Source organism: Juglans regia, chromosome 7 (assembly GCF_001411555.2).
Source record: "Juglans regia cultivar Chandler chromosome 7, Walnut 2.0, whole genome shotgun sequence".
Taxonomy (NCBI): domain Eukaryota; kingdom Viridiplantae; phylum Streptophyta; class Magnoliopsida; order Fagales; family Juglandaceae; genus Juglans; species Juglans regia.
Genome location: NC_049907.1, coordinates 51,225,729 through 51,251,397, shown reverse-complemented (window position 1 = coordinate 51,251,397; position 25,669 = coordinate 51,225,729). Strand labels below are relative to the sequence as shown.

General features: G+C 36.5%; 4 protein-coding genes across 6 annotated transcripts; 2 read left to right on the top strand and 2 right to left on the bottom strand.

The window, feature by feature from the left end:
- The first annotated feature begins 2,524 nt into the window (after positions 1-2,524).
- Positions 2,525-3,564, top strand: LOC108991928 (pleckstrin homology domain-containing protein 1). Its single transcript, XM_018966352.2, has one exon. It carries the CDS (start codon positions 2,816-2,818, stop codon positions 3,245-3,247), a length of 432 nt encoding a protein of 143 aa, XP_018821897.1. The 5' UTR covers positions 2,525-2,815; the 3' UTR covers positions 3,248-3,564.
- A 1,962-nt stretch (positions 3,565-5,526) lies between these two features.
- Positions 5,527-11,902, bottom strand: LOC108991762 (anthranilate synthase alpha subunit 1, chloroplastic). The gene is made up of 11 exons (XM_018966148.1): positions 11,633-11,902; positions 10,655-10,839; positions 10,373-10,562; positions 8,804-8,955; positions 8,425-8,540; positions 8,094-8,340; positions 7,931-7,987; positions 7,639-7,791; positions 6,939-7,019; positions 6,164-6,250; positions 5,527-5,967 (listed from the first exon to the last, which is right to left on the bottom strand). Exons 1-11 carry the CDS (start codon positions 11,793-11,795, stop codon positions 5,635-5,637), a joined length of 1,764 nt encoding a protein of 587 aa, XP_018821693.1. The 5' UTR covers positions 11,796-11,902; the 3' UTR covers positions 5,527-5,634.
- A 4,565-nt stretch (positions 11,903-16,467) lies between these two features.
- Positions 16,468-18,006, top strand: LOC108991807. 2 transcript variants are annotated; one of them, XM_018966196.2, is made up of 3 exons: positions 16,468-16,605; positions 16,693-16,911; positions 17,154-18,006. In XM_018966196.2, exons 1-3 carry the CDS (start codon positions 16,542-16,544, stop codon positions 17,789-17,791), a joined length of 921 nt encoding a protein of 306 aa, XP_018821741.1. In that variant the 5' UTR covers positions 16,468-16,541; the 3' UTR covers positions 17,792-18,006. The 2 variants fall into 2 exon arrangements, with proteins under 2 accessions (XP_018821741.1, XP_018821740.1); XM_018966195.2 differs by having other exon boundaries at positions 16,469-16,605; positions 16,687-16,911.
- A 1,839-nt stretch (positions 18,007-19,845) lies between these two features.
- LOC108991890 (auxin transporter-like protein 1) lies at positions 19,846-25,669 on the bottom strand. Of its 2 annotated transcripts, XM_018966294.2 has the most exons (10): positions 25,590-25,669; positions 24,965-25,491; positions 24,675-24,865; positions 24,377-24,562; positions 24,155-24,267; positions 23,839-24,022; positions 23,610-23,707; positions 22,301-22,508; positions 21,595-21,852; positions 19,846-20,374 (listed from the first exon to the last, which is right to left on the bottom strand). In XM_018966294.2, the coding sequence occupies exons 3-10, from the start codon at positions 24,843-24,845 to the stop codon at positions 20,165-20,167; spliced, it is 1,428 nt and encodes a 475-aa protein (XP_018821839.1). In that variant the 5' UTR covers positions 24,846-24,865; positions 24,965-25,491; positions 25,590-25,669; the 3' UTR covers positions 19,846-20,164. The 2 variants fall into 2 exon arrangements, with proteins under 2 accessions (XP_018821839.1, XP_035547899.1); XM_035692006.1 differs by having other exon boundaries at positions 24,965-25,668.

The window sequence follows — 25,669 nt, the reverse complement described above, 5'->3', positions numbered from 1 at the left end:
CGCGGCATCGTGTCCAACGTGGCAAAGCAATGATGTCGTTTGCACTCTTGTTAGACCTCCACGTCGAGTTGCCTCTAGAGATGCCACACATACCCTAGTCATGGTGGGGACATGCACCTTGGCTAGCCCACAAGCATGCATTGGCTCGTGGAGTGACACGCACGGGGCGCCTAACATGCATGCAACCTTGGACCGCGCGCGATGGCACACACAGGACGCCCAGCATGCGGGCCAGCGAGGTTAGTGAGCGCCTGCCTATGCGCCGCACACCCATGCGCACAACATTGCATGTAACAGCGCGCCGCGCGTGCATGCTTGTTCCCGTGCGCAGGCCCATGCACATCTTGATGGGCCGCACGGCCCTGCGCATGCCCATGTGCCGCAAGGCCATGCGCAGCACATCCAGCCCACCCAGTGCGTGCGTGCGCGCGCGCACACGCACAGCAGCTGCCGTACACCAACAAGGTCAGTGGCATGCCTCGTGGCATGCCATCCAACTCACGGCTCCATCCTGGGCCTTGCAAAGTAGGTCAGTGGCATGCCCACCAGGCATGTTATCCAGCGCATGACTCCAGCCCATGCCTTGCAGCCTCAACGCCTGAGCCACTAGCTTGGGCCATGCAGCCAACGTCATTATCATGCTATTTACTTTATTTATTTAATTTATTTATTTTCAAGAGACATCGGGAGTTTCCAAATTGTATTACTTATAAATAGAACTTCATTCACTTGCCTTAGGATCTTTTGGCAAATTTCCTAGATGAAAGACTATTGTTTGAGAGATCATAAACGGTGCCTTTGCATTTGGGCTTTTTGGGTAAAATTTGTGAACCCCAAAGAGAGGATTACACCTTGCAATTCATGAATAGGTGTAATTCATTTATCTTGTTTTCTTGCAACTTAGTGCAATCTGTGAATCCAAGTTATATTTATCAATATATGAGATTTATTCAATTCATGTGCAATTCGTGAATCAAGTGTTGAATTATCCTTATTGTTATTTGTTCATTCAAGTTCTTAAGTTTCATGTTTGTGTTCTTGATGATCATCTTCATTTTTGCTCTTCTAATCATCCAAACCATATTTTCGACCAACCCTAGTGTTTGTCTACTTTCCATAATTGAAACCCTTCATCCTTGTGGCCCTAGCCAAAACCCACTTCCATTTGAATTTGAATTCGAATTCAAATTTCGGCATTCCTTGCTTTATTTGAATTGCTTTAACCGCCCACTCCACTTACCATAATTAGAGTTTCTATATTTTAGGAACCCTAATTGACCTCATCCTTACCATAGCTGGCCATATACACTCACCATTGACTTCCAAGATTTTAGGAAACTTTCCTAAAATCCCACACTAGCTATACTCGACCAACCCTAACCGCCCAACACTCTTACCCTAATTCCAAACCCTAAACCTAAACTCTAGCCGCCCAACATCATCTTCCAAACCCTAACCCTAAACCCCAAAGTGGCGCCAACCCTAGTTGCACCCATTGTCGTGCACCACTTTCCACCATTGTAGCTATACACTTCATCATTCTTTGTCACCATTCCATACACCTATTCAAACCTAAACACTTAACCTCACCACACCCAAGTTGTCATCTTTGTGACCCTTGTTCGAGAATCAAGCAAGATAGGAACGGGCTTTCTGTCATCTCAAGGAGATCCTAGGCGTAGAAATCATAGTGTTTAGGGACTTGACCGAGATCCCTAACAACTCTGTCTTTGTTCCCGTTTCGCCCCCATCCCCACGAATGCTACTCTTCACTCCGTCTTCTTTCGTCTTGTTCTCCACGAATCCACAGAACCCACACGAACACCCGAAGTCACTGTTTGTCTTCTCCACCACTTCCATGTTCATGTGTCCCCAGTCTTTTCGTTTCCTTCGTCTTCTCACAGAATAAAATCAATGACCTTAGTTCAAGATTAAGAATCAGAAAATGAAGAAACCAAGGAAATGAAGAAACCCCATTACAAAAAAAGACCCAGGAAATGAAGAAACCCCTCAAAAAAAAAAATGAAGAAACCACATTACAAAAAAAAAAAAAAAACCCAAGAAATGAAGAAACCCCTAAAAAAAAAAGAAAAATGACCTGCACTTACAAGATGGTTTACGATGTGGAAAAATGATGCTTAGGAGGAGATGCCGAAAGAGCTAGAAGGATGGAGAGGACCAGTGGCAGCCATGGATGAGGAGATGATGTACGCTTTGGATGAGACCAAAGGTTTCTTTAGATGTACATTTTGGAGAGTTTTTTTATTGTTTTGGTGAATTTTGGACTCAAACAAAGAGTTTCATTTGATTTTAGACTTTTAGTCAACCTCTCAATTTTTTTTAATATTTGACAGATATTGATGTCATGGTTACACAATGGTTTCGCATGCCGGTTGCACGTAGCAATGGTGATAAGATATTCTTTTGGATATTTTGCTCACCGACTTTCAAGTAAAAAAAGAGTCTAAGAAAAATATATGAAATTAAATATTAAACTCATGCGCCTCATCCTCTAGCACAAGCAGTAGTAGCTGAGAGGAATCGCATGGGTTGACGTTCGGACCCATAAACAAACAGAGAATAGATCAAACAAGCGGATAGATTCTTTTACAGATATGAAAAGTTTGAGGGGTACATTCGCAAATTTTCCAAGAAAATAAAATAATCTAAAATAAAATAAATCGAAAGTAAAACATAGAAAAAGAACCGTAAGTTGTCCGGTGGAGGTTTCCATTTCTGATTCCCATTCCAATTTAGCTTCACCAGCGATCATCCATCGCTTTAACCCGAACCCGACACAGAAAACTAGGGTCCGATGGCGAGCCTGTGGCGGGCCGTGACGGGCCAGTCCGAGAATCCCGACAACTACGATGGCGTGGAGTACTGGTCCAACCCGGAGCGAACCGGGTGGCTGACGAAGCAAGGCGAGTACATCAAGACATGGCGCCGTCGCTGGTTCGTGCTCAAGCAAGGCAAGCTCTTCTGGTTCAAGGAGTCCACGGTCACCCGCGGCTCTATTCCACGTGGCGTCATCCCGGTGGCTAATTGCCTCACCGTCAAGGGTGCCGAGGACGTCCTCAACAAACAGTACGCCTTCGAGCTCTCCACCCGCTCCGAGACCATGTACTTTATTGCCGACTCCGAGAAGGAGAAAGAGGATTGGATCAACTCCATCGGACGGTCCATAGTGCAGCACTCTAGGTCAGTTACCGACTCGGAGATCGTCGATTACGATAGCAAGCGGTGAGATTTAGAAGTCGACTAGCTGAGCTTGATCTTTGTATCTTCGCACATGGATAATTTGGTGGAATTTTGTGGGGTCTCTAATTTTCTGTTTGTATATGGATTCGGATCGTGTTTGTGGTCTTTGTAAGGATATTCTCTTTGTTTGGTGATGATCAGTGTTCGGTGATCGGATCTTATGTTGCGGTAAATTATTTATGCTTTTGTTTTCTTTTCAAATTTTTGAATCGAGGGTTGAATTTTCGATTTTGTTGCTTATTGTTGGGAGCTTATTTGTTGGGAGCTTCTTTGTTGGGGATTTCAGTATGATTTTTGTGCTTATTTCATGCTTAAATTTCCTGCTTGTTCTCTGGAAATTCTGACTTTTGTTTGGTTGGCAGTTTTATTTCGTACTTGCTTGTGTATGCAATTGAATTATTTGTTCATGCGTATGTTCGTATGATATATGCTTGTAATTGTGTATAGGCATAAACAGAGTAACTGATTTTAACTTGAAATGGGAATGGAGGAGCGGTGATACTCTGGCAGTCAGGGACTAGAGTAGTTGGAACTAATAGCAAGGTGATATCTGTTGCGGTATTTGTTCTTATGCAAGGCCTAATAGCATATGTTGAAGGTAAAGGAATGAGCTTTTCTTAGTTTAAGGATGAGGGCTTGTGCATCGAGCAATGTGGCATTTCTGAATATGTCCTGTTTCAGTCCTTGATGGTTGTTCCTGTTTTCTTCATCCTGAAATGCCTCTTTCCCAGGTTTTTAACCTTATTGTTAAAAACTAATATGAGGAGGAGAATGGGATCCATAATATGTTAATTTTCCATCTATTATAAGATTGAGATGCCATGGGGTGGATATATGGTAACCACATCATAGATGATTTTTGAATGAAGATATTCGCCATACATTCGTTTCCCTGATATCTTTTACCATCCTAAAATAGTGGTCCTATAAAAGCTTATAAGATTATAGCAGTTATCAGCAAAAGCATGAAGGCTCATTACAATGGGATACTTGTACAGCATAACTCAGTCCATGGCTGGTGATATCATACATATGGCTTTGCGTTGCATTACCAATTTACCAGCATAGGACTAAACTAGCATGAGAGCATATAGACTTTCTTAACAGGGGAGTTCTGAAGGAGATCTTCAGCAATCTGATCTCATCAAGGGTTTCATGCTTCTGTTGTTCAAGTAATTCATTGAGATATAGAGTTAGTTTTGTTTGCCAGTTTTGGGACTCAAAGGCCAAGGGAATACCATGATCCCAGAAACAGGAACAACTTCTGCCTGGAAAACATTCACAAAATAGTATCTGCATTTGCCTTGATCTCTCTCTACGGATGCCAACACCAGGAAAAAGCGTTCTTCTCTTTGTCAAATGTAGAGTTCATTGGTGCTAACCCTCGTATTCATTATTTTTGCCGGTGTTTCGGTTGAACAAGCAAGCCCTATCTAAAGGACGGAAAGTATGTACTTTTCCATACCAGAATATATATGGCTCGTTTCTTTATCGTTATCTTTTCACTTCTGCTTCCATTTGGCAGTCTGTCTTCACCTATGCCACAGTACATATATATGTGCGAACAGATTTTGAGGGTTTATGATAGACAAACTTAATGGTTGTATAGGATTAGTAATTCTTAGATAGTCTTTAGAATTATGGATATATGGTACTCTCGCAGTATCATTAAAAAACTGGATCTAGGAAAAGTACTTTATTCTTCAACTGATTACTAGTGTGTTTGGATATTAAATTAAGTTGACTTGACTTGAGTTAAGATGATAAAATATTGTTAGAATATTATTTATTATTATTATTATTATTTTAGAATTTGAAAAAATTGAAGTGTTTATTATATTTTATATAGAGATTTGAGAAAATTATAATTATGAGTTGAGATGAGTTTACTTTCTGAACGAAGCCACAAAACTTTCAGTAGTGCATAGTCTCGCCACGTTATGCACGGTTGACATTGTAAAATAAGAGGGGAAAAATAGGTGACTCGCAAGACGAATTGTTTTGCTTGTAACTAGGAGCTGTAAACAAAAATAAGAACCTCTGGATTTTAATTCATTAGCCAGTGATATCTTTTAATATAATGAGTCAAGGGTCCGAAGGGCTCTGCTTGGAGAGGTTTTTCGACAAAAATAATAATAATAATAATAATAATAATTCTAAAAGAATATTTGCTCCATTATAAGTTGATTATGATCCAACGGTATCTTTGGCCGTGGGTGTTCTTAATGCTATGCCTTTCATATTGTGGCAAGAAATACGATAGAATTTCAGGGACAAAATGAGAAAGTAACTTGAGTTCTGTTGAGAAGCTTTACCTTTACTAGATTTTATTGAGAAAGCAAAAATTATTTAGGTGGGTATCCAACATCTTCTTCATCCACATAATTTATGAACAAAAGTGGATTCGGCCAAGTCAATGGCACGGGCGAGACCAGCTGCCTTGTTCTGACATTCCTGTTGTTCGTCCTCGGGAATACTGTCAGCCACTATTCCGGCACCGGCTTGAAGGTTAGCAACCCATTCCTGGCGCCTGGTTGCATCCTTGTAGAAGTACATAGTGTCATATCGGTTTCCTGTGGGAAATACAATGGTCCTGAGGGCTAGCGCAATGTCCATGTCCCCAGAAAAAGAGACACTTCCGAATCCGCCACTGTATGGGCCACGCCTTGCTACTTCCAATTCATCAATTATTTCCATGGCCCGGACCTGAAACGATAACTAATGACAACCAGAAGAGAGAGCTAGAGAGAGAGAGAGAGAGAGATCTAAAACTAGCGATCTACTTTGCTCGAGCAGCACGCATTTTTTTTTTTTTTATAAGTACTTCGTCATTGTTTAGAAACAAAATAGGCGTAAGACGGTAAATGAAGAGAAGTGAATCGAGCAAAATAACTCTCCAAACCTTTGGAGCTCCACTAACAGTTCCAACAGGCAGTGCGGCACGCAGGGCATCCCAGCAAGTGAGATGATCTTGCAACTCTCCCGTAACCTGCACCGTGATGCGTTTGATACTGTAGTATCACATTGGTTTATAGAGCTTTTCAAAGCAATTTTAACGTGACACTTGGAAATCACATGGAAGCAGGCATTATTATCTATCACCATAATCAATATGAAAATTTTAAAAAAAAAAAAATGGAAATTCACCTTTTACCTCAACCTGGGAAAAGTCAACAAAGGAATATTATACAAACGCTACATATGGAAAAACACTCATACTGCCAACAAAAACCAAAACAAACTGATTTCAATTCACTTGATATTGGAATGCCATACCTAATTCCATTAACCACAAACCAAACACAGTGGAAGCAAGGTTTTTCGTCCACATAAACTGAAGTAGACATTTATATTTTATTACTGTAAACAAAGTGCAATAATTGTTTCACCTTAGGGCTGATAGTATTCAACTCGAAACTGGAATACACATCCCCAACGTTTAAGTTCTGCAGTTGCTCACTCATTTATTTGAGGCACCAAATATTATATATATATATATATATATATATCATGTGTTTCCTTACTCAAGGTTTCTGTCCTACTCAACTATCAAGTAATAGAGCAAAACCAGGACAGATGACACAGTTCATCTTACCTATGCTTTATGCAGATAATCACAAGAAACATTTCATGTTACAATTTCAAACAAGAAGAGACACAAAAAGAGCAGATCTTACTGTGGAGCTTATGTGCATCACATGGGAATACCGTTCAACATTCATAAGCTTTTCCACCTTCACGGAACCATATTTGGAGACCTAAATCAAGAATCCATGTCAGAAATACCAGTTTTTTGCAACTAACAGAAAAGTCATTAATAAGAAGTTATGCCCTTTCTACTGCAACATAGAAGAGAAGATATGTTTACTCTAACAATTTTCACGATCCACGGACCACAACCATGGGTCCATTCATGAAGACAATAAGCAATTATTCATGGGAAAGATAATAAGAGATTTGTAGCTTTAACAATGAAGCTTCAGGTTTTATATTTCCTCTTTAATTGACGAAGGCACAACATGATATAACTAGCAGCTTCTAGAAAATAATAAGGAGAACTAAAACACAAGATATCCAACAAGAAGCTTTTCAAAAGCATAGACTAAATTAAGCACAACTAATTGCTCTTAGCAGATGGATATTATACAGGATAGATACACAATGGAAACAATTATTGTACTACTTAATGGCTTCAACTGATTACAACTTCAAATATGTCATTTTAGTGACAAAGGAAAGAAAGATGACAGAATAAGAAGGCAATTACAAGGAGTAAATTTAGTAATGCAGCCAACACAAACAAGTTAGAGAGTCTAGAGCTTTAAAAGTTACAAAGCTGTCTAGATTATTAGGAAAAGATTTAGCAGAATTAGAAACCTTTCCAACATCATTTCGACCCAAATCAACTAGCATGATGTGTTCTGCACATTGCTTTTCATCATTAAGCAGCTGAACTTCTAACATCTGATCTTCATTCTTTGTCTTCCCCCTTCTTACAGTTCCAGCCAACGGTCGGTTGACAATCTTATTCTGTCATGCATTATAAAGATGGATATCCTTGTTGTAAATAGTCAGAGAATAAGAACAATATTGGAGTTAAGAAAGGAGCTGGTCCTTTTGTTCGAGGATTTCAAATCAATGAATTCCCAAATGATTTGTGATAGTTTACCTTCCTTGCACGTGTAAGAATTTCTGGACTTGAAGCAACAAGAATGCATCCTCTAGCCTGATGGGGAACAATATAAACAAAAAATAAAGAAAAAGTTCAGAACAACTTAGCAAACTCATAAAACCAGGATATTGCAATTACAAAAGGTTTAAGAGATACAAACTTGTAAGTAAGTCATATATGGACTTGGATTCACAACTCTCAATGCTCTATATACTTCAAATGGGTCTGCAAATGTTCGGCGCTCAAAACGTTGACTTAATACGACCTGGAAGATATCCCCTGCCAGAATATGTTCTTTGGCCTGTAGTACAGCCTTCTTAAATTCTTCGCTTGTCATGGTTGACTTATTTAAAGAAGGACCAAAATGGTGAGTTTCTAATTCCACAAAACCTGAAGCAAGCCTTGGGCTGTAAAATTGGGAATCAAACAAAAAATTTATAAGGTAACTTTACTACCTCCAGTATTTTATACAAAGAGCAGCAGTCACTCACGATTCAGTATTTTGTACTCTGGACACCAATACTTCCAAGCGTTTGACTCCATCTTTATAAGCCTTCTCAACAGAGGTGTATTGATCCAATCTTACCCAGTGAATAACATATGCTTTCTAAACATGAACAGAACACCAAGAGGGGCTAAATGGTTATGTACATGACATTTCTGAGCAACATGGAAATCTTAACATAGAGTTTTATTAAAAAAGGATATGAATGTTACAAAGGGTTCAAACGAAAATCTTAAACTTTTAAATGGAGAACAATGTATAACCACAAGTGGGGCACTTGAAACATGATACACACAGAAATTCAAAACATATAATGGGTATAACTGGTGAGAGGTCACATCATTAATGCAAAAAAAAAAAGATACCTTTTCAATGTGATCAAAAACAATCACATCATCATACAGACCAAGATGTATGTCAGCAAGGTTTCTATCATCCTTTGGAGCCTTTGAGAAAGGCAGCTTTTTTTTCTCCATGTAACGAACTGTGTCATATGAGAAGTAACCTACCCAGCCACCTATTCAAGACAGCAATTAACCACTAAGCAAGGTAAAAAAAAAAAACCATTAAGCAAGGTTCATCAAAAAGAGGAGGAATAAGCAATTGCATCTTACTTCCAGTGTCGGACAACCAAGTGAGTCCCAGCGCTAGAATTTATAACAAGATGAACTAAACATATGTTCAGTTTTTAATATATGCAGCATGCCATGAGAGAATCTTGATTAAAATATGAACAGAACTTGCATATTTATATATCTCTAGCACTTGGGGATTCATTATTACAACTATATGCTTCTATGCACATACACCCACCCACTTGGTGCATCCCCTTACATGTACAAATGATGATGTCTATATCTTACATATTTCAATGATTTGGTACAATTACGGAAACCCAATTTGAACTCAAGGTTCCCCATTAATGACAAAATTTAAGCAATGAATATACAGCTACTTGATCCTCGCTCTCTTTTGAGATTTGACCAAACAAAGGGTTTCAAGTTATTTGACACATTAATTCCTCTAATGGATACAATGCCATATTCCTTGGAGCTTAGTAAATTCAATGGCTATTACAGCCAAAAGTTGCCAAATGACACTTCATAGTCATAGACCCCAAGGACAAATGTTCAGCACCATAATGAGGATGCGACAAACATGCGTTCTGGAAGAACTAAAAAATTTGTCGTCACAACAGAATATTACTTTTCTTAGAATATTCTTTCCTTTGACCAGCCTCAAAATGATTGCCAGAGCCGATAACTCCAAACCCTGAGGAACCGACAAACCAAATGTATGTTTTGGAAGAACCTAAAAGATCTGCAGTTTCAACCGAGTAGTACTTTTCTTAGCATTTTCCTTCTTTCTTTTGAACTGTCTCAAATAATTCCCAGTGCTAATAATTCCAAAACCTGAGCTTGCCAAAAAGCAGTATGGTCGGCCATAATGGAAAGTTTTTATTCTTTCTTCTGAGAACCTGATTTTACTCCTACATCTATCCCGATTTGGTTATTGACTTCGTTAGAACAGGTTTATCAGTTATACATGTGCATGCATGTATATACTGTATGCATATGTTGTAAGCTATGGACGTTACAACAACAAATGCACCGCACTACCATATCAGTAATAAGCAAAAACTATTTTTCTGTGCACTTCCATTTCAGCTCAAACATAGTAAGTCCAATCAACCAACTTTCAACCTATGTGAGTAATGTGGCTTCCAGCAAAATCTTTTTCTTTTTCTAAAGTAAGATAATTTTGTTAAAATCCAATAGGAGTTACCAAAAAAGTCACGATCCGGTCATACCTAAGATTTTAATTTTATGGAACACCAGTCATCAACAGAATTTTGATAACGCTATGTATTTTGAAGTTCATCAATAAGTTGATTATTGTGGACACAGATTATAGACAAAGTTATCTTCTCGTACCACAAAATGTATTTGGAAGTTCATCAACAAGTTGAGGTTTCCAGTCCTCTGAGATTCTTTTTGGGATCATCATTGGATCTTCAACAACCTCCTCAGTCAATCGCCCTTCCTCATGGTCCATTATGGTAACGTTATTTTCTTTTGCCACTATTTCCATTGTTGGCTGAGCTCCAATTACACTATAACGACCCTAGTACAACCAATGCAGTAGTGATTTGTAATATGATATGGAGAGACTCGTAAATTCAAGACCAAGAAACAAAAATCTAAACCACAACTTACAACAATTGAAGCAATAGGATGGGGCTCCACCGACTCAAAAAGAAAGCTTGGAGCCTCCCGATCATCTTCTTTAACCAAGCACCGATAAGCTATAACTGGAGTAAGCTGATCCGAGAATATGGTTCGGTGAAGTGGAATTAGATTTGCATGTTTAGCCACTTCCACGAATTTTGTCTCATTGTCAACTGAAATAACAAAATCAAATTCCTAATAACTGCTTCTTTTAAAAAAGAAAAAAATTTCTGTACTGAATTCTAAATTCAGTTGCTTCTGACGTTTGAAATTTGTATAAATGTGATTCAGGATAATCGACATCGCCACTCCTCCAAGCCTATTCAAATTAGCAAATCAGTTGAACACTTCTCTTCTCACTAAGTATTAGCACAAATTATAAAAACCAAGAGTGTTAAATAACCAATTGTCCAAAAGCTGAAACCGGTAGGAAAACGTGAACTAACTTATTTAATTTATATTTCAACAAAGATAAAACATAGTATCGATTTCAAGATGTTTGATTTGTTTCTTTTCCGAGCTTTTTCCTTATTTGGATAGCTAGAAAATATAGTAAAGAATATAATATGAAAATCCTCAATGTTACTTTTTATAACTGCTGAAACATTGAGACATAAGCTGCTAAATTGCTTTTATCATTGAAAATCCAAAAACAAAAATCGGAATAATTGATAGATAAGAATACCAAAAAAAAAAAACAAAAGAGAAAATGAAACACGCAATCACTTATAACTAAACGTTTTTCAATAACGTATTTGGATGTGTCCTTGTTTTTAACCAGAAACTCCAATTGATAAAGCTTAATAAAAATGACTCGCTTCGTTCAAGCAATATTTTCCCTTTTCCAAAAACATGGGTAATTTCATTCCGCAGGCAAGAAGCTCGGGACAGAACCTTTCGGTTCCTTCCTATAATTTCTCGGCGACCGACAAGAGTTTAAACAACACCGGGAAGCGTATCAATTACCTAAAGACGAGGACGAGCTTGTTAGAGAGCAGCATTTCAGTGTAGGGATAAATGCAACTGAGCTTGAGCTTCTTCTACTGACAATGGCGGGGACGGGTAGTGGGGCCAGAGAGCGCCCGCGGCTGGACGGAAGCAAGCAGTGAGAAAGACCGAGGCTCTGCATTGTGACGGAAATCCTCGAAGAAACCGTAATAGCGACGGGAGGAGGAGAGAAGACGCTTCAGAAATTGGAGTGGTGCTTTGGGGCCTCGCTCCGACTTTTAAACTGAAACGCTCGAAAACATACAGAAGAAACTGAAAGCCTGCCTGCGAGGCATCTGTACCCCTTGGTGATTGGCTTGGGACACATGTGTCAATATGTCACATGTGCAGTTGTCAGTTGTGCATTATCTCAGACTTTTATTTCTTAATGTCCTTTTATCCTTATCAATATTTTCTTTCTTAAAAAAATAATAATCTCTTTGTTTTTCTCAACAGAATTCGTAAGGTCGGTATGAAAAATTGAGATTAATTCAGTTTAATTTAATTTAAAATATTTTTATATGTAAAATTTATAATTTTTTTTTAATTTTTTATAAATACATTTAAAATCGTTTTAATATTTAAATATATCTAAACGTATTTTAAGTAGACTCTATAAAACTTATTTTATTATCACAATTATCTATTATTTATAAAAAAAAAATTAATTTATTTCAATTCAGTTCAATATCTAAATGAGTGACTGATTGATTCAAATTTTTTTTACCAGGTAAAAAGAAAAATAAATCCAAAAATCTAATGCGAGTGTGAGTACGTTAGATTTTATTTGAATAGTTCAGATTTTGACATTTATTAGCATCATCATTTCAAGTACACATACATCATCGTACCCAAAGGTAATTTGCATTTTTTATTTTACTTTCAAGACGGCTTAAGCAACGATTTTACCTTTAATTTCTATTTTTATTACCATATAAAAATAATAGATGTAATTATGTAAAGATTTATGATTATGGAAGAAGGATTGAGCCCTATAAATGAGTCTGACTCCAGCACACATTGCCTAGTAACAGTAATGGTCTCCTTATATGGATATCAGTTGTACCACTGAATTTTTAAGTACACATCCACAAATTTGTCACGGTTTCCATACGAGTTGGCCCTCTAAATATAATAAGACATTGAATGAAAAGCCCACGATAGATATTTCAGTTCCTGAAAACGATTTACAAAGACCGTTGAAAATATATGTTTTACAAATATGAAAAGCGTGACCAAATATCCTTCACTTTTTCTTCCAGTGGAATAATGTGTCATATTTATCAAATTTCAAACGTGTTACATAATATAAATGGTTAGAGAAAATGCTAGATTTTTGTCTCTTGGTTTTGATTTTGACTGCTAATGTATTTTAATTTTTTTAATGATTAAAATGTGACTACTAATGATTTTGTGTATTTTCTTTAAATATTTAAAAATGTTTGAAAGAAAGTCAAGCTCCAGAACAGCCACCATTAGGTTTTTCCGATGCCATCATGAACAAAGTCGAGCTCCACATGGTGTGGTTACTCGTCTTCTTCGTTCTTCTGCAAGGCATTGGAATAACAGTACCTGGAGAGATAGAAACGCACTGTCTCTTTAATAAAAATAGTAAATAATTCATAAGATGCAAGTTGGCAATACTTTTACAAAAAGAAAGCACCTATATTACCCTACTCTATTTAGACGGAGTATAAATTTTGTCACCTGATAACTTTTTTTATGTCGGAAATAGAGATGTATATAACGGATTCTTTAAACTTAGGTCTTTAACGATCCATCATCTGGACTAGACCATATCAACTACGGTAGTGTGCTGGGAAGCTCTTAACAGTTGTATTTGATTTTTTTTAAGTCATATTTATATGTCCTCTTTTATGAATAATATATTATTTTTATAAAAAAATTAAAATTAAAATTAAAAAAAAAACACCTATCTTACAAAATATACAAATTCCTTCTAAAAAAAAAAAAAAAAAAAGCCATGACTCGGTAGTAGAGAATATTGCTCTTCCTTAGGTAGAGAACTCCTTACTATTTTGTGATTTTGATGAACCGCAACCATGTCTCAGACGAAGGGAAGGAGAGTTGACTCGAAGAGAATTCCGACGGGAGAGTCAGATGAGAGGCAGTGACACGTTGAATAGAAGATGCTATTGATGTTAAAGCAGGATGAAATTGGGTGAAGCTGCGTCTATAACAAAACAAGGACAGTGATACAAGGATCAAGAGTCCAAGACTTTAACGGAAGAACGACCATAAGTGTAAAAATATATATATTTTTATTTAATTATTGTCTATACATCTTTAAATATTTAAAAATATATAAATTCACTAATATTCACTTCTTTAACCATTAAATAAAAAAATTACAGATTAAAAAAAAAATCAATCGATCACTTTTATCGGGTTGGCTATCATTTTTCATAAAATAATGGGAGGCTGATGCGTCAAATGTTTTTTCAATGTATAATTTTATATACAACCGCCCCTGCGTCTCCGTCGCGGCATCAGCTCCCATGTGGCAAACAAAAATGACGCCGTTTCGTTTATTGCTCATTCCCCTTCATTCCACAACACCGTTTCATTTCGTTTTTGTCATTCCCCTTCATTCCCCCTTTCCCCCATCGATCTCCACCTAGTTGATCCTGTAGTTCTTCATCTTCACTTTTAGCAGATCTATATTTACTGCCTCTGGTTGAAAAATTATAGTCTTATGAGGATGGACAAGAAATGAGTTTGTTTCTGTGTTCATTGTTATAACTTATTGTCAATGCAAACACTTCTAGATATGGGGTTTTTGAGGATTGGGACGAGATTGGTGTTGATGTTTTTTTATTATTTTTGTTTGTGGTTTTTAGTGTTTCTTTAGGGTGAGTTTGGTTACCAAACTCATCTCAATTCATCTCAACTCATCATTACAACTTTTTCAAATTCTAATATAAAATATAATAAACAATTCAACTTTTTCAAATCTCAAAATAATAATAATATTAAAAAATAATATTCTAACAATATTTTATCATCTCAACTCAACTCAACTCAACTCACTGTCGAATCTCAAAACGATTGCGCGTAGATGTATATGAGGGAGAGAGTTGTGTACATGTGCTTGTTGTGGCTAATGATAATTTATCTCACTAAATTTTTAAATTTTTTGTGAAGTGCTATTAGGGTTATGATTTGGATTTACATCTTGCTATGCTCAAAGATTTCGATTTTGGGTTAACGGGGCCAAAGATTTGCATGAATGCTTCATGCGGAGTCACCTCCATGCATGAATGGAAGATAGGTTGGCCTCTGTGATCTAGTGGATTAGCAGATCTCTATCACAATTGCGGGTAGTTTTTATTTTCTCCGTCTACTTATACTCTTTGTAATTCGATATAATTTCTTATAGGGATGATTTGATTTTCTAAAGGCAAGTTTTGGGTTTATCGAGGTGTTATATGCTACTGTTATATGTGGAAGAATAAAAAATAGATAATTTGTGAGAATATCATGTGGGTAGAATGTTATATGTTGCTCAATTAGATTTTGGGCAACAACTATATTGTTGGATTGTGAAAATAAAAATAACACAATTTATTACTCAACTAGATATGCTAATTGTATAGATTGTTAGATTGTAAAAATAAAAATAATTGTTGGAGATAATGAAAATGAAAATAAAAAAGTATTTAAACAAATAAAAAAAATTGCATTAAAAATAAAAATAAAAGTTAATAATATTTTATCATTATAGAAAATATAATAACCAATTTAATATGAAGTTCAAATTTTAAATGATTAGTGAAAAACCAAAAAGTTAGGTAACCAAATTTTAAATTTTAAACTAGATAAGAGCACTTCTAATGTCTGTTATAAAATATAATAGATAGTCAAAAATTCCTTCTATTTCATTTATTCTCTTTCTATTTTACATTTAACTACAATAAATCTTTCACATGTTGAGATTACTGATTATTCCTCTAAATAATTTTTTATTATTTTTCTCTTATTTCATCATCTTTCTTTTTTATCTTATTTTCATTTTAACCATTTTATCACTTTTATACAAGCTCCACTCTCTTATATTTCATCTACTCTCGAGTATTTTGTTTATAGTCACTTCGATTTTCATGTATGAAAATTTTTTATATTGTTAATAATAAAGGTAGGTATTTTATTTTTTTATCTTTTTACTATTTTTTAAAGTAATTTAAAATATTATATTATACATAAAAAAATATTATAAATATCAAAATATATGATGTATAGAAAAATATTTGAAATATATGATATGTAGAGAATATAATATTTGAAATAAATAAAAAGAATTAAATAATATAATATTTAAATAATATAAATAAATAAATAAATTATTATATAACTTAAGAGAGGTTTGGATTCAAAATCTATCTCAACTAATCTCATTTCATCATTACAGCTTTCTCAAATTTTCTCATAAAATATAATGAACAATTCAACTTTTTCAAATCTTAAAATAATTTTTTCAAATTTTCATACTAAATATAATAAATAATTTAACTTTTATTTTATTATTCATAAATTATTTTAATCCATCTCAATTTATTTATAAATTTAAATTTTTTTTTTATTGTAAAAATTAATATATAAAATAGAAAGAATAAATTTTTACGATATATTTAAAAAAAAAATGGTAAAGAAGACATGGGAGTGCTCTTATCTAATCCAGTGATCACTGTTATTTCCTTCGATGGAAAGCTAAGCCTTGGGAAGTGGGAACGATTCAGCACCGTACTGTACCAAGTGTCAAAAATCGACGGAGACAGTGACTGCTAATCCTGCTTTATTCTTACTTTTATTTTACTTCAACTAAGACCAGTGGCCTCTCTGTTTCTCTGTAATCGCCAGCTTTCAGGCCATGGCCGACTCGAACTCCTTCGTCTTTGGAACATTACCAACTTCTTCTGCTTCTTTTTCCTGCGGTAATCATCTCTCTCTCAAACACACACTCGCTAGTGATCCAACTAATTATAATACCATTCTTACAATTTTCCCATGATCAGGAACAGTTGATTTCAAAGCCAAACTCCGCCCTCGGAAACGTACAATCGTGGCGAAAGGTGGTAGGAATCGCTGCTCTTGCGGGGCCAACACCGAGTCCTCTGCAACAAATTCAAATTTGTCAAATTCCATTCTTACGACTCCGTTTTCCAACCCCTTCCCGTCATCACATCCTCCATCAACGAATTTCCCTGCTTCGATTTCTTCCGGATTGCAGTCTTGTAACGGTATGAATTTGACGGTGTTTGTGCATGCATTTTCGAGCTCGTTTGTCACCCACGGTAAAATACTTTTGTCATTGTCTACAAATGCTAAACCAATCACTGTGCCAGGTGGCTAGTGATCATCTTGTTCGTGGATCGAACCTCTGGTTGTTTCGTGTGTATGTGTGTATTTCGTTCCGTACACGGTACATCCAAGTTAATTTGTCTAATAATATTCCACTATGTTTTTAAAAATTCTGTTTTAGATAAAAAGGTCATGCCATTGAGCTCAGATAACGCAGAGAATTCACGGAAAGACGCTCAACCCAATCAGCAAACAATTCAGAAAGAGATCGAGACGGTTCCGAAAATGGAAGAAACTTCTGAATCTGTTTCGTCTCCACGTTTACCACTGATACCCATTTCGCGAATTCTGAAAGACATCCCTCACAGTCCTCACTTTCTTCAGCTTCGGAGCTACTCTGAAGTGGCAAGGAAGAGTTTGATGGCCGGGTGGGATCGAGCATTTGAAGAAACAGTCGAAGAAATCCATACTCTGAAAGCAAATGATTTCTGGGTTAGGTCCAGCGAGCTGTGGAAGACTATGGAGGAGCTTCAGAGTTTGGGGTACAATGTGTTTCGGCCGAGGAAAAGATTAGTGGAACTAACCAAGGTTATGGAGGAGCTCCATCTGCACAAAATGTGGATTCGGCGATTGAAGAGCAAGGCCGAGTCTCATAGAATGGAAAAGTGCAGGCTGGAGAGTGTGATTTTGGGCCTACAGAAAAGTGCTGAGAGAGAGCAGGCTGATTTAGTGGAAATGCTGGTAGAGGTGACAAAGATGGAAAAAGACGCGCCCAAATTTGATGGTGCCTTTGCTGCGTTAGCCATCGAACCCATGTAGTCTAGAATTCTCCGTCGCTAGTGGTTAAGTGGGGTGCAGCCTCGCAGCCTCTCACTATAACTGGGCTTTTCGGGGGTCTTTTAGAGCTTTCTTGGATCTCGGTTTTGTTGAATGTAACAAAGGGCTTAATACAGAGACGCACAGAGCCCCGTTTGTAATTTTTATAAATTACTGCTACGGCTCCGAATTCGAGATCTAAAAAAATATTTTGAATAGTGCAAATTTTTTCTTTTTAATGTATTTTTTTAATTATCATAAATATTTTAAAAAAATAAAAAATTCACAATATCATTAAAAAATATTTTCTTAATCATTTGGTAAAAAAAAAAAAAATATTCCATTCGGGATATTTTTTAGATCTCGAATTCGGATCCAAAACATTTCTCATTTTTATATAAACTTTATGAGAAAAATTTCGACTAATGCTGCATTATGCCTAGAAAGAAGGTATTCGCGTTTTTAAATTATTTCTTAAAAATTAATGTTAGGTTTACTATCCTTTTATCACTCTTTTATATTTGAATTTTTTTAATCATTAAGAAAAAAATATATATATACAACTTATCACGTCCTTAACAATTAAGTAAAAAAAAAAATTTTAAAAAAATGAGTGGTAGGAACTAGTAAGCCTATCATTATCTTTTTTTAAATAAGTAATGTTACACTTTATTATAAATTTTATCACTTTTAATCATATTTGTTAATATGATACATTTTACGTAGTTGTCTACCACTTAAAATAAAAAAATTAATTAAAATGATTTATTATATCAACAATGTATGATTAGGATGACAAAATTTAAGATAAAAAAATTACTTATCTTTAACATTGTTTCTTGTTCCGAGGGAGCAAGAGAGAAAGTTGGTTCAACATGATTTTGGGTAAGCAAGACATAATCTACTTCATGGGCATAATTTGGGTGTCGTGGAAAGTTAGAAATAAAATTTTACTTTACATTATGGTTAGATAGTTCGAAAAAGAGAAGGATTAATATGCTTTTTCCATTTTTGAACCATTTTTAATATTACTTTTAATATTAGATTTTGAAGATACATAATTCAATGTAGATCAATTTAAAAAAATATTATACAAATATGAAAATGAATATGAAGATGCACAAGTCAAGCCAATGCTAAGTAAGGGGAGCGGAAGCAACCATTTTTTGGTCGCCAAATCAATTTTGTATTATAAAGAAATATGCTTTTGCATGGAAACAAGAAAGAAAAAGGATCAGAACAGAATGGGAACGTGTGATTTGATGAGGTAATGGGGTCTTTTATTTTGATAAAGCCCGTTCCCTCTTTTTTCATTTTTTCTTAGAGACTTTCTTTAAAGTTGCTGGTTTCTGTCATCATCTTATACGTGAGAAAGAAAAGAAGAGCAGAAAAAAGATTGATATTTGAGACGAGGACTTTAACTTTTGTATCTCAAGGATGCAGGACAGGTTGTGCATTGGTGGAGCATAATCAATTTCTCAGTTTCGTTGACTTAAATGCTTAAATAAACTATTATAGGGACCAATGACCAATTTGCTCCTGCACAACTTAAAAAAGCAAATTCATCATCTCTAGTTTTGTCTTGGACGTCCCCACGCCGAAGCTTTATCATAATGCATAAATGCGGAGAAAAAAAGAAGAAGAACGAAGCTTGAGCGGAAGCTGTTCGCTAGTTCTGTATATGGTAAAGTTGAAATTAGCTCCAAACACCAAACCATGCACCTTTACATCAACGAGACGGACCCATGTTTAATCCACTTCATTTGACTAGTCAGCGTATAAGACAACATGATTATGCCGCAAAACGACACACACACACATATATATATGTTGTATAACGTTGTGTTCATGTGAGTGAGAAAAATAAACAAGAGCCAGTCAGAGGTGGCTTAATTTAGATTATTAATCATAATAATACAGACTACACTGTTTTGTAATATTCACGTGAACTCACATGCAAGGGAGCTGGAATATGCTAGCAGCTAGACACAAGTTTCCGAATTTGAAAGCCACGTACGTGAAGCAAATACAATGGCCACGGAAGCATATACCAAAACTCATAGAAACAGATATGGGAGATTTTGTCAGATTTAGCCAAGATGATACTAATAATGACTATTGCTGCATGCATTCCAAATCAAATTATAAGTGTTCTTGGTTGGCGCCCTTGGCCTTTATAATTGGCATGATCATCTGAATATATTGGTTACTTGTATACTTGGGGAAAAACATATCCAAATGTAAGCATTGCTTTGATAGAACTAAAAGGAAAACACCTTTCACAATACTAGACGTAACAAAAGGATAGGGAAAATACAGCACACCACATGCACAAGGGGAAATGCTGATGCTCCTTACGTAATATGCCTGAGAAAATTAGTGATTTTTCGCGGCTGCTGCTCGGGGCGGGCACTGATAGCACTTGGCAAAGAGGCCGAAAGTGTCAACTTGGTTGATGAAGTTGTTCATGCTGGCCCACCCTCCAAAGCCAAATCCGACTACCAGCACCCACACCACTATAAACGTGTTCACTACATAAATGGCAGTCCAACTCGGAAGGAAGAATGGAAGCTTCTCTGCTGCATTCTGCATACACCAGAGTTACACAACTAAATGTCAGGGATAAATAAATGGGTTCTGCTACGTAGACATAGTCACAGTTTAATTTCGAAGCTGAAATACTATGCAGTTTTGCTTAAACAAGTAGGGAGAGAAAGTACATGCAGTCAAAAAATTAAGCAAATCTGCAATAAGATAGGAAGATGGGAGTAATTGATTCCTTTTTCATTTTCATTAGTATAATTTAGCAGAGTAAGCTCAATGCTTTGGCTCAGCAAATTCATTGGAAGTCGCAGTTAGGTCCAAGAATAAGACTGGTGAACTAAGTAGGGTCGACTCCTAGAGTTGAATTGGCTTGGACCAAAGCATTCCAAGAGGTGGCCAGTACAAGAAGAGTAGAAATCTGACAGTCTGAAATAACTGAATGACAAGGAGATGCCACCAACCTCATCTCTTTCTCATAAATTTCCTGAAGAGTTTGTGGGGCTATATTTGTTTATGGGATTGAAAGTCACTTCCAAGCCAAATTGAAAAGCTGGATCCATATCCTCAAACAATTAAGACCTTGACCTTTCTATTTTGTCATAAGAGGCAAGTATAGCTGTAACACCCTGTAGTTTTGTGCCCATGTAAATTTGGGTGCATCCTTGTGTTCCGAACCCAAACGCTTAATAGTGACAGTAAGAAGGTAAATCAATGGGGCTCACAAAATGAGTTTCTGAAATTTCATCCCCAAAGAAAGAAAAAGGGGAATTTTATATTGAGATCCTGAAGCTTCTCAAAATCAACAAATCTTGAATCTAACATTGACAGAACGACAAAATGACAGGCTACCAGAAAATCTGTAGACACGACCTTAAAACAGATTAATATTAGGTACGCTCTTGGCTCACCACTAACAGCTTAAAGACTTGACAACAGCAAGGAAGCCAATTATAAATTGCTCGGGGGTCAGATATCACCCCTCTCTCTAATAATTCAATAGCTGAGACTGACTAAACAGCGATTAAGATTGTGTGAATGAGCAATATGCCGGCTTATATGGATATAAGAACTATTTCGACCATCACACACACCAAATATAAGCATGTGTGTCCACCAGATTGCAATAGTCGACATTATGGATGGAAGTGAGGCAGGTGGTAATGCATTAACAACTTCAATGGCGGACTAGACAATGCCAGTTGGATATGAGTACTACAACCAAAAAAAATGAAGATAAGAAGCGGGGAGATTAAACAATTTACCTGTCTTGCGGAGGCAGATCTGAAAGTGAACATATGTGCTAAAGAGGGGATGATGTAGACCGTGAAGCTGACCAAAAGAGCCCCCACAGCCGAGTTGATGGGGCCAAAGAAAGGAAATATAATGGCCAAGAACCAGATTGGTATCACCACAGGCAAACGCACCAGTGCCCTTAAAAATATGCTCTTCGTGTCGTGCATTCCTATAACTTTCTCCCACACGAAATACAAGGGCGTACAAGCAAACCCAAAAGTTATGAACTGCCAATCATGATATCAAATAAATCAGCTCAAACGTGTAAATTAATTTTTGTTGAAGGGAAAATGTTGTTGGTTAAAAACGGACTTTGTGAAACAGCATCGATCGACATGTTTTAGTGTTGCTCAAAGAAATAATTAAAGCTCTGGCAACAACAATTCCCACTAAATAGCTCTGGCAATACCATGAAGCAATTTTTCAAGTATTATTTTATGAGAAATGATATTTGTAGTCGTTGAGTGTGTAAACACGCACAATCTTTTTGAAAAAAATGATTAAATATAGAATTTACATGAAAAAATAATAATTTTTTAATAATAAATCTCACTCTTTTTCAAAACTGTACCACGTTTACGTATCCCATTACAAGTAGCATTACTCTTATTTCATTGGTGCATCAGGCTACTTACATTGGTAACGTAATCAAGTCTAAAGGGAAAGTGTATGGACCTGGTGAATGAGCATTAAAATAACTGCAGCATCACGCCATCCATTCCGGGGAAGGAGCGCAAAGGCGTTGGCATGGGTCAGAAGTTGGTCGCCATAGGCCCAGTACATGGCAATCGCAGATGGAAGTGTAAGGGTGAAAACATAGAGGGTGGCCAGGAGATATATGAACTTGAATTTCTGAGGTTTCCACATTGCATGCATGATTTCCCTGTAAGCAATATGGATGATCCTATAAACTTTACTAACCATCACGCATCAATTTCAATTCCCATTTATCATATACAAAAATTTTACTTTTCACTAAAAAAAAAAAAAAAAAAAAAAGGCCTAGGACACTTCTGAGGCACAAAGTATGGCAGAAAAATCAAATACTTTGCACTTGACTAGGACTAGAAAGAAAGGGAAAAACGAAATAAAACCCCAAATTCTGAGGGATCTTCACTTGACTGGACTCTTGAAGTACGACCCGGATGCAATGAACAATTGTAAGGCACTATTTTATGAACATCATTTATTGAAAGAAGCATACATAATCCCAACTTGGGTGAAACAAAAACGAAGATTTTGGGATGCCTATTAAATGAACCCTGTACCTCAAATGATCTCTATTGTACTGACATAACATTTTTTAATGGAAGCCACTGAAAACCATGTCAGAACATTAGACCAAGTGCATAAAGTTAGTAAATGGAAGCCGACGGACTTAGTTGTGAGACCAAGCACATCACCACATGGTCCAAGTATAGAGTAACCAAAACTTATGCTAGAACTTCTTCGTTTATAAAATGAGGGAACCTCATACTCACTCTTGTTACCCACCAGAAACAACAGAGCATATTTTGGAAATCAATCAAAAAATAAAGAGGAATATCATATACAAATCTTAAATAGATAAATTCTATATAAATTTTTTGTAAAATAATAAGTTTTATTAATAAATAATAATTTTTTTTATATTTTCTTAAAATAAAATCTATTTTTTTTATAAAAATTTATATAAAATTTATCTATTTAAAATTTTTTCGAATTATTTCTTCAAAATAAAATATTTCCCTTGAATAACCATCTAGGTTAACTCAACTGTCAAATGCTGCGTCCCATTAACTACACGTAGGACATTAATGGAGCTAATAAAATAATTCGATCGTGATTTTGTCTTTTTCCTCAAGACCCATTTATGGCATGCAGAAGCTTTCGAGCAGAAGATCACAGAGCAATAAATTTTACCCTTTTCTAATCTCTCTGAATGTTCAGAGAAGGATATATCAGCATGGGTTACTTTAAAAAATTAGGATATGGTCAAACTCACACGGTGACGGCGTGCCCGCCGAAAGTATACAGTATATTGGTGGCGCCTGTGAAATACAAAACCAACTTTGTTGGGCCACTGTGCGTTACACCCTCCGCCTGTAGACCAGTAATATATAAATATAAATATAAATATAATATAAGAGTGAAAAAGGGAAGCTTTAATTAAATAAAGCGCACACAAAGAGGAAGAGGCTCATGGAAAATGCTCTTCATTTAATTTTTTGTACCTGGCCATTAACAAGGGCTCCAATGGTCAAATACCAAGCAGTGTAGGTGGTCATTCCCAGCCCAAGGAAGGACCAAATCCTGTAGTTGTGGAATGAGGGTATGAACACTGTGGTGGCACAACAAGCTCCAAAGATATATGTCCATGTCCTCTTGTCCAAATGGTCGTCTATGTAGTATATATTACTGTATAATTAATAACACGTAAAAGCACGAATTTTTAGTAATAAACATAACCTAAATCTTATTATCGCCTTGAAACTACAAATCCATAGGCAAATGATGGAAAGCCAAGTTTGAGAAAAGAAAGAAGAAGACCTGGCACAAGCTATGAGCTGGATAACAGATCCGAAGAGGAGGAAGGTACAGTTGAAGGCCAACCCAACGGCTTTCCAGTACGGACCAAGTAAACCATCGAGCACTTCAAACCACTGTCCATAGATACACAAAAGAACAATTCATTTATTTTTTATACTGAAATTCAGATAAATTTGAGTTGCATGAAATTGTACAGTGTGACGGTGTTCTTGAAATGCTTACCTGGATGACATGGTTCTTGAAGCTGGCATTCTCTTTCTCCTTTCGGCTTCGGTACTCGACGTATAGAATACTAATCAGATAAGCAGTCCAGCTTCCAAGCAGACCATAAAAGACCTGCAGTATAATCCCTGAAAGCATACCCATTTGAGAGAAAGAGTATGGCAGCGTTAACAGAACCTGAGCCACCTGTAAAACCAAAACAAAAAACCCAAATCAGTAAAGTCTTTCTCAGATAAAACTGATTGAAAAAATATTTTTATGAATCCAGCTTATGACTTGAATTTTTTTTTTCCTTTACCTGGTTGGATGCACAGCTGAACCATGCATCATAGACAGACCCACCATGCCAGAGAAAGCTTTTGAGGCCCAAACCCGACTCGTCTGCCTTCTCCTCCTCTCTGTCATCACGTTGTTCAGTCAAGTTGAAGCTCGAGACCATGGCCTCCTCCGCATGTTTCTGAGGTAACATTTCTTACAGACGAAGTAGATCTGCAACATACAGCTTATAAATAAGTCAGGAAAATCTCAAAAATAAAACCCAAGAATATTCTTGAAAGAAATCATTTATTGCCATGCAAATAAAGATACCAAATCTCGGTCTCTTTGGCTCTGCACTTGAGGCTTGAGGAGGGGATTTATAATAGCACAAGCAGAGTAAGCAAGAGACACTTCGTGACAAATGTATTACAGTCCGCAATCCGTTGCCTTCTTTAACTCCCTAGAAAGAGAGAGTTAAGTGCTCGTCTCGTTTTCCCTTTCGAACAAAGGACGGCAACGGTGCCACTCGTATTGGCTAGGCCGTCAGTTACAGCTTTGCCCAAGGAAGTTACAATTTTGCAATGTATTAAACTCTCAAAAAGTTCACCCAATTCCAAGATTGGCAGTGCCTTAGTTGACACACAATGTTTTCTCTCTCTCTCACTCACCTAATATCCTATCAATTGTAGCTTTATCTGAAGAGCAGGCATGATTTAAAAAACAAGACAGAAAATAAACCAATAAACACTGCAGGGGCACTCTCTTGAAAGGGAAACTTTGAGTTGGACTCCGCGTAGAAGAACAAGACCCAGTAGTTGCTTCTTGGGGCTTGATTCCTGGGCTTTGAGAGTCGAGATCTGACAAAAAAGGAGCACCTCCTGTAAGGGGGAATTAAGGAGGAACTTTTGCAGAACAGTGAGCACTGGTCGTTAGTGTTTAAGAACCAGAGCCATACCAAACGAACGCCACAGCACGAAATCTTTTTATTTCTTTCTCTCTTTTCCACTGCCACTTTGTTTTCTGTTAACGGTTGCA

Coding starts and splice junctions, on each gene's coding strand:
- LOC108991928 (XM_018966352.2), top strand. CDS start 2,816: ATGGCGAGCCTGTGGCGGGCCGTGACGGGCCAGTCCGAGAATCCCGAC.
- LOC108991807 (XM_018966195.2), top strand. CDS start 16,542: ATGGCCGACTCGAACTCCTTCGTCTTTGGAACATTACCAACTTCTTCT. Junction 16,606..16,686: donor TTCTGCTTCTTTTTCCTGCG/GTAATCATCTCT, acceptor TCCCATGATCAG/GAACAGTTGATTTCAAAGCC. Junction 16,912..17,153: donor CGGATTGCAGTCTTGTAACG/GTATGAATTTGA, acceptor ATTCTGTTTTAG/ATAAAAAGGTCATGCCATTG.
- LOC108991890 (XM_018966294.2), bottom strand. CDS start 24,845: ATGTTACCTCAGAAACATGCGGAGGAGGCCATGGTCTCGAGCTTCAAC. Junction 24,268..24,376: donor TCAAGAACCATGTCATCCAG/GTAAGCATTTCA, acceptor ATCTATGGACAG/TGGTTTGAAGTGCTCGATGG. Junction 24,023..24,154: donor CAGCTCATAGCTTGTGCCAG/GTCTTCTTCTTT, acceptor TTAATTATACAG/TAATATATACTACATAGACG.
- LOC108991762 (XM_018966148.1), bottom strand. CDS start 11,795: ATGCAGAGCCTCGGTCTTTCTCACTGCTTGCTTCCGTCCAGCCGCGGG. Junction 8,956..10,372: donor ACTTCCAAATACATTTTGTG/GTACGAGAAGAT, acceptor TGTCTTGAATAG/GTGGCTGGGTAGGTTACTTC. Junction 6,251..6,938: donor TGATGCACATAAGCTCCACA/GTAAGATCTGCT, acceptor ATCACGGTGCAG/GTTACGGGAGAGTTGCAAGA.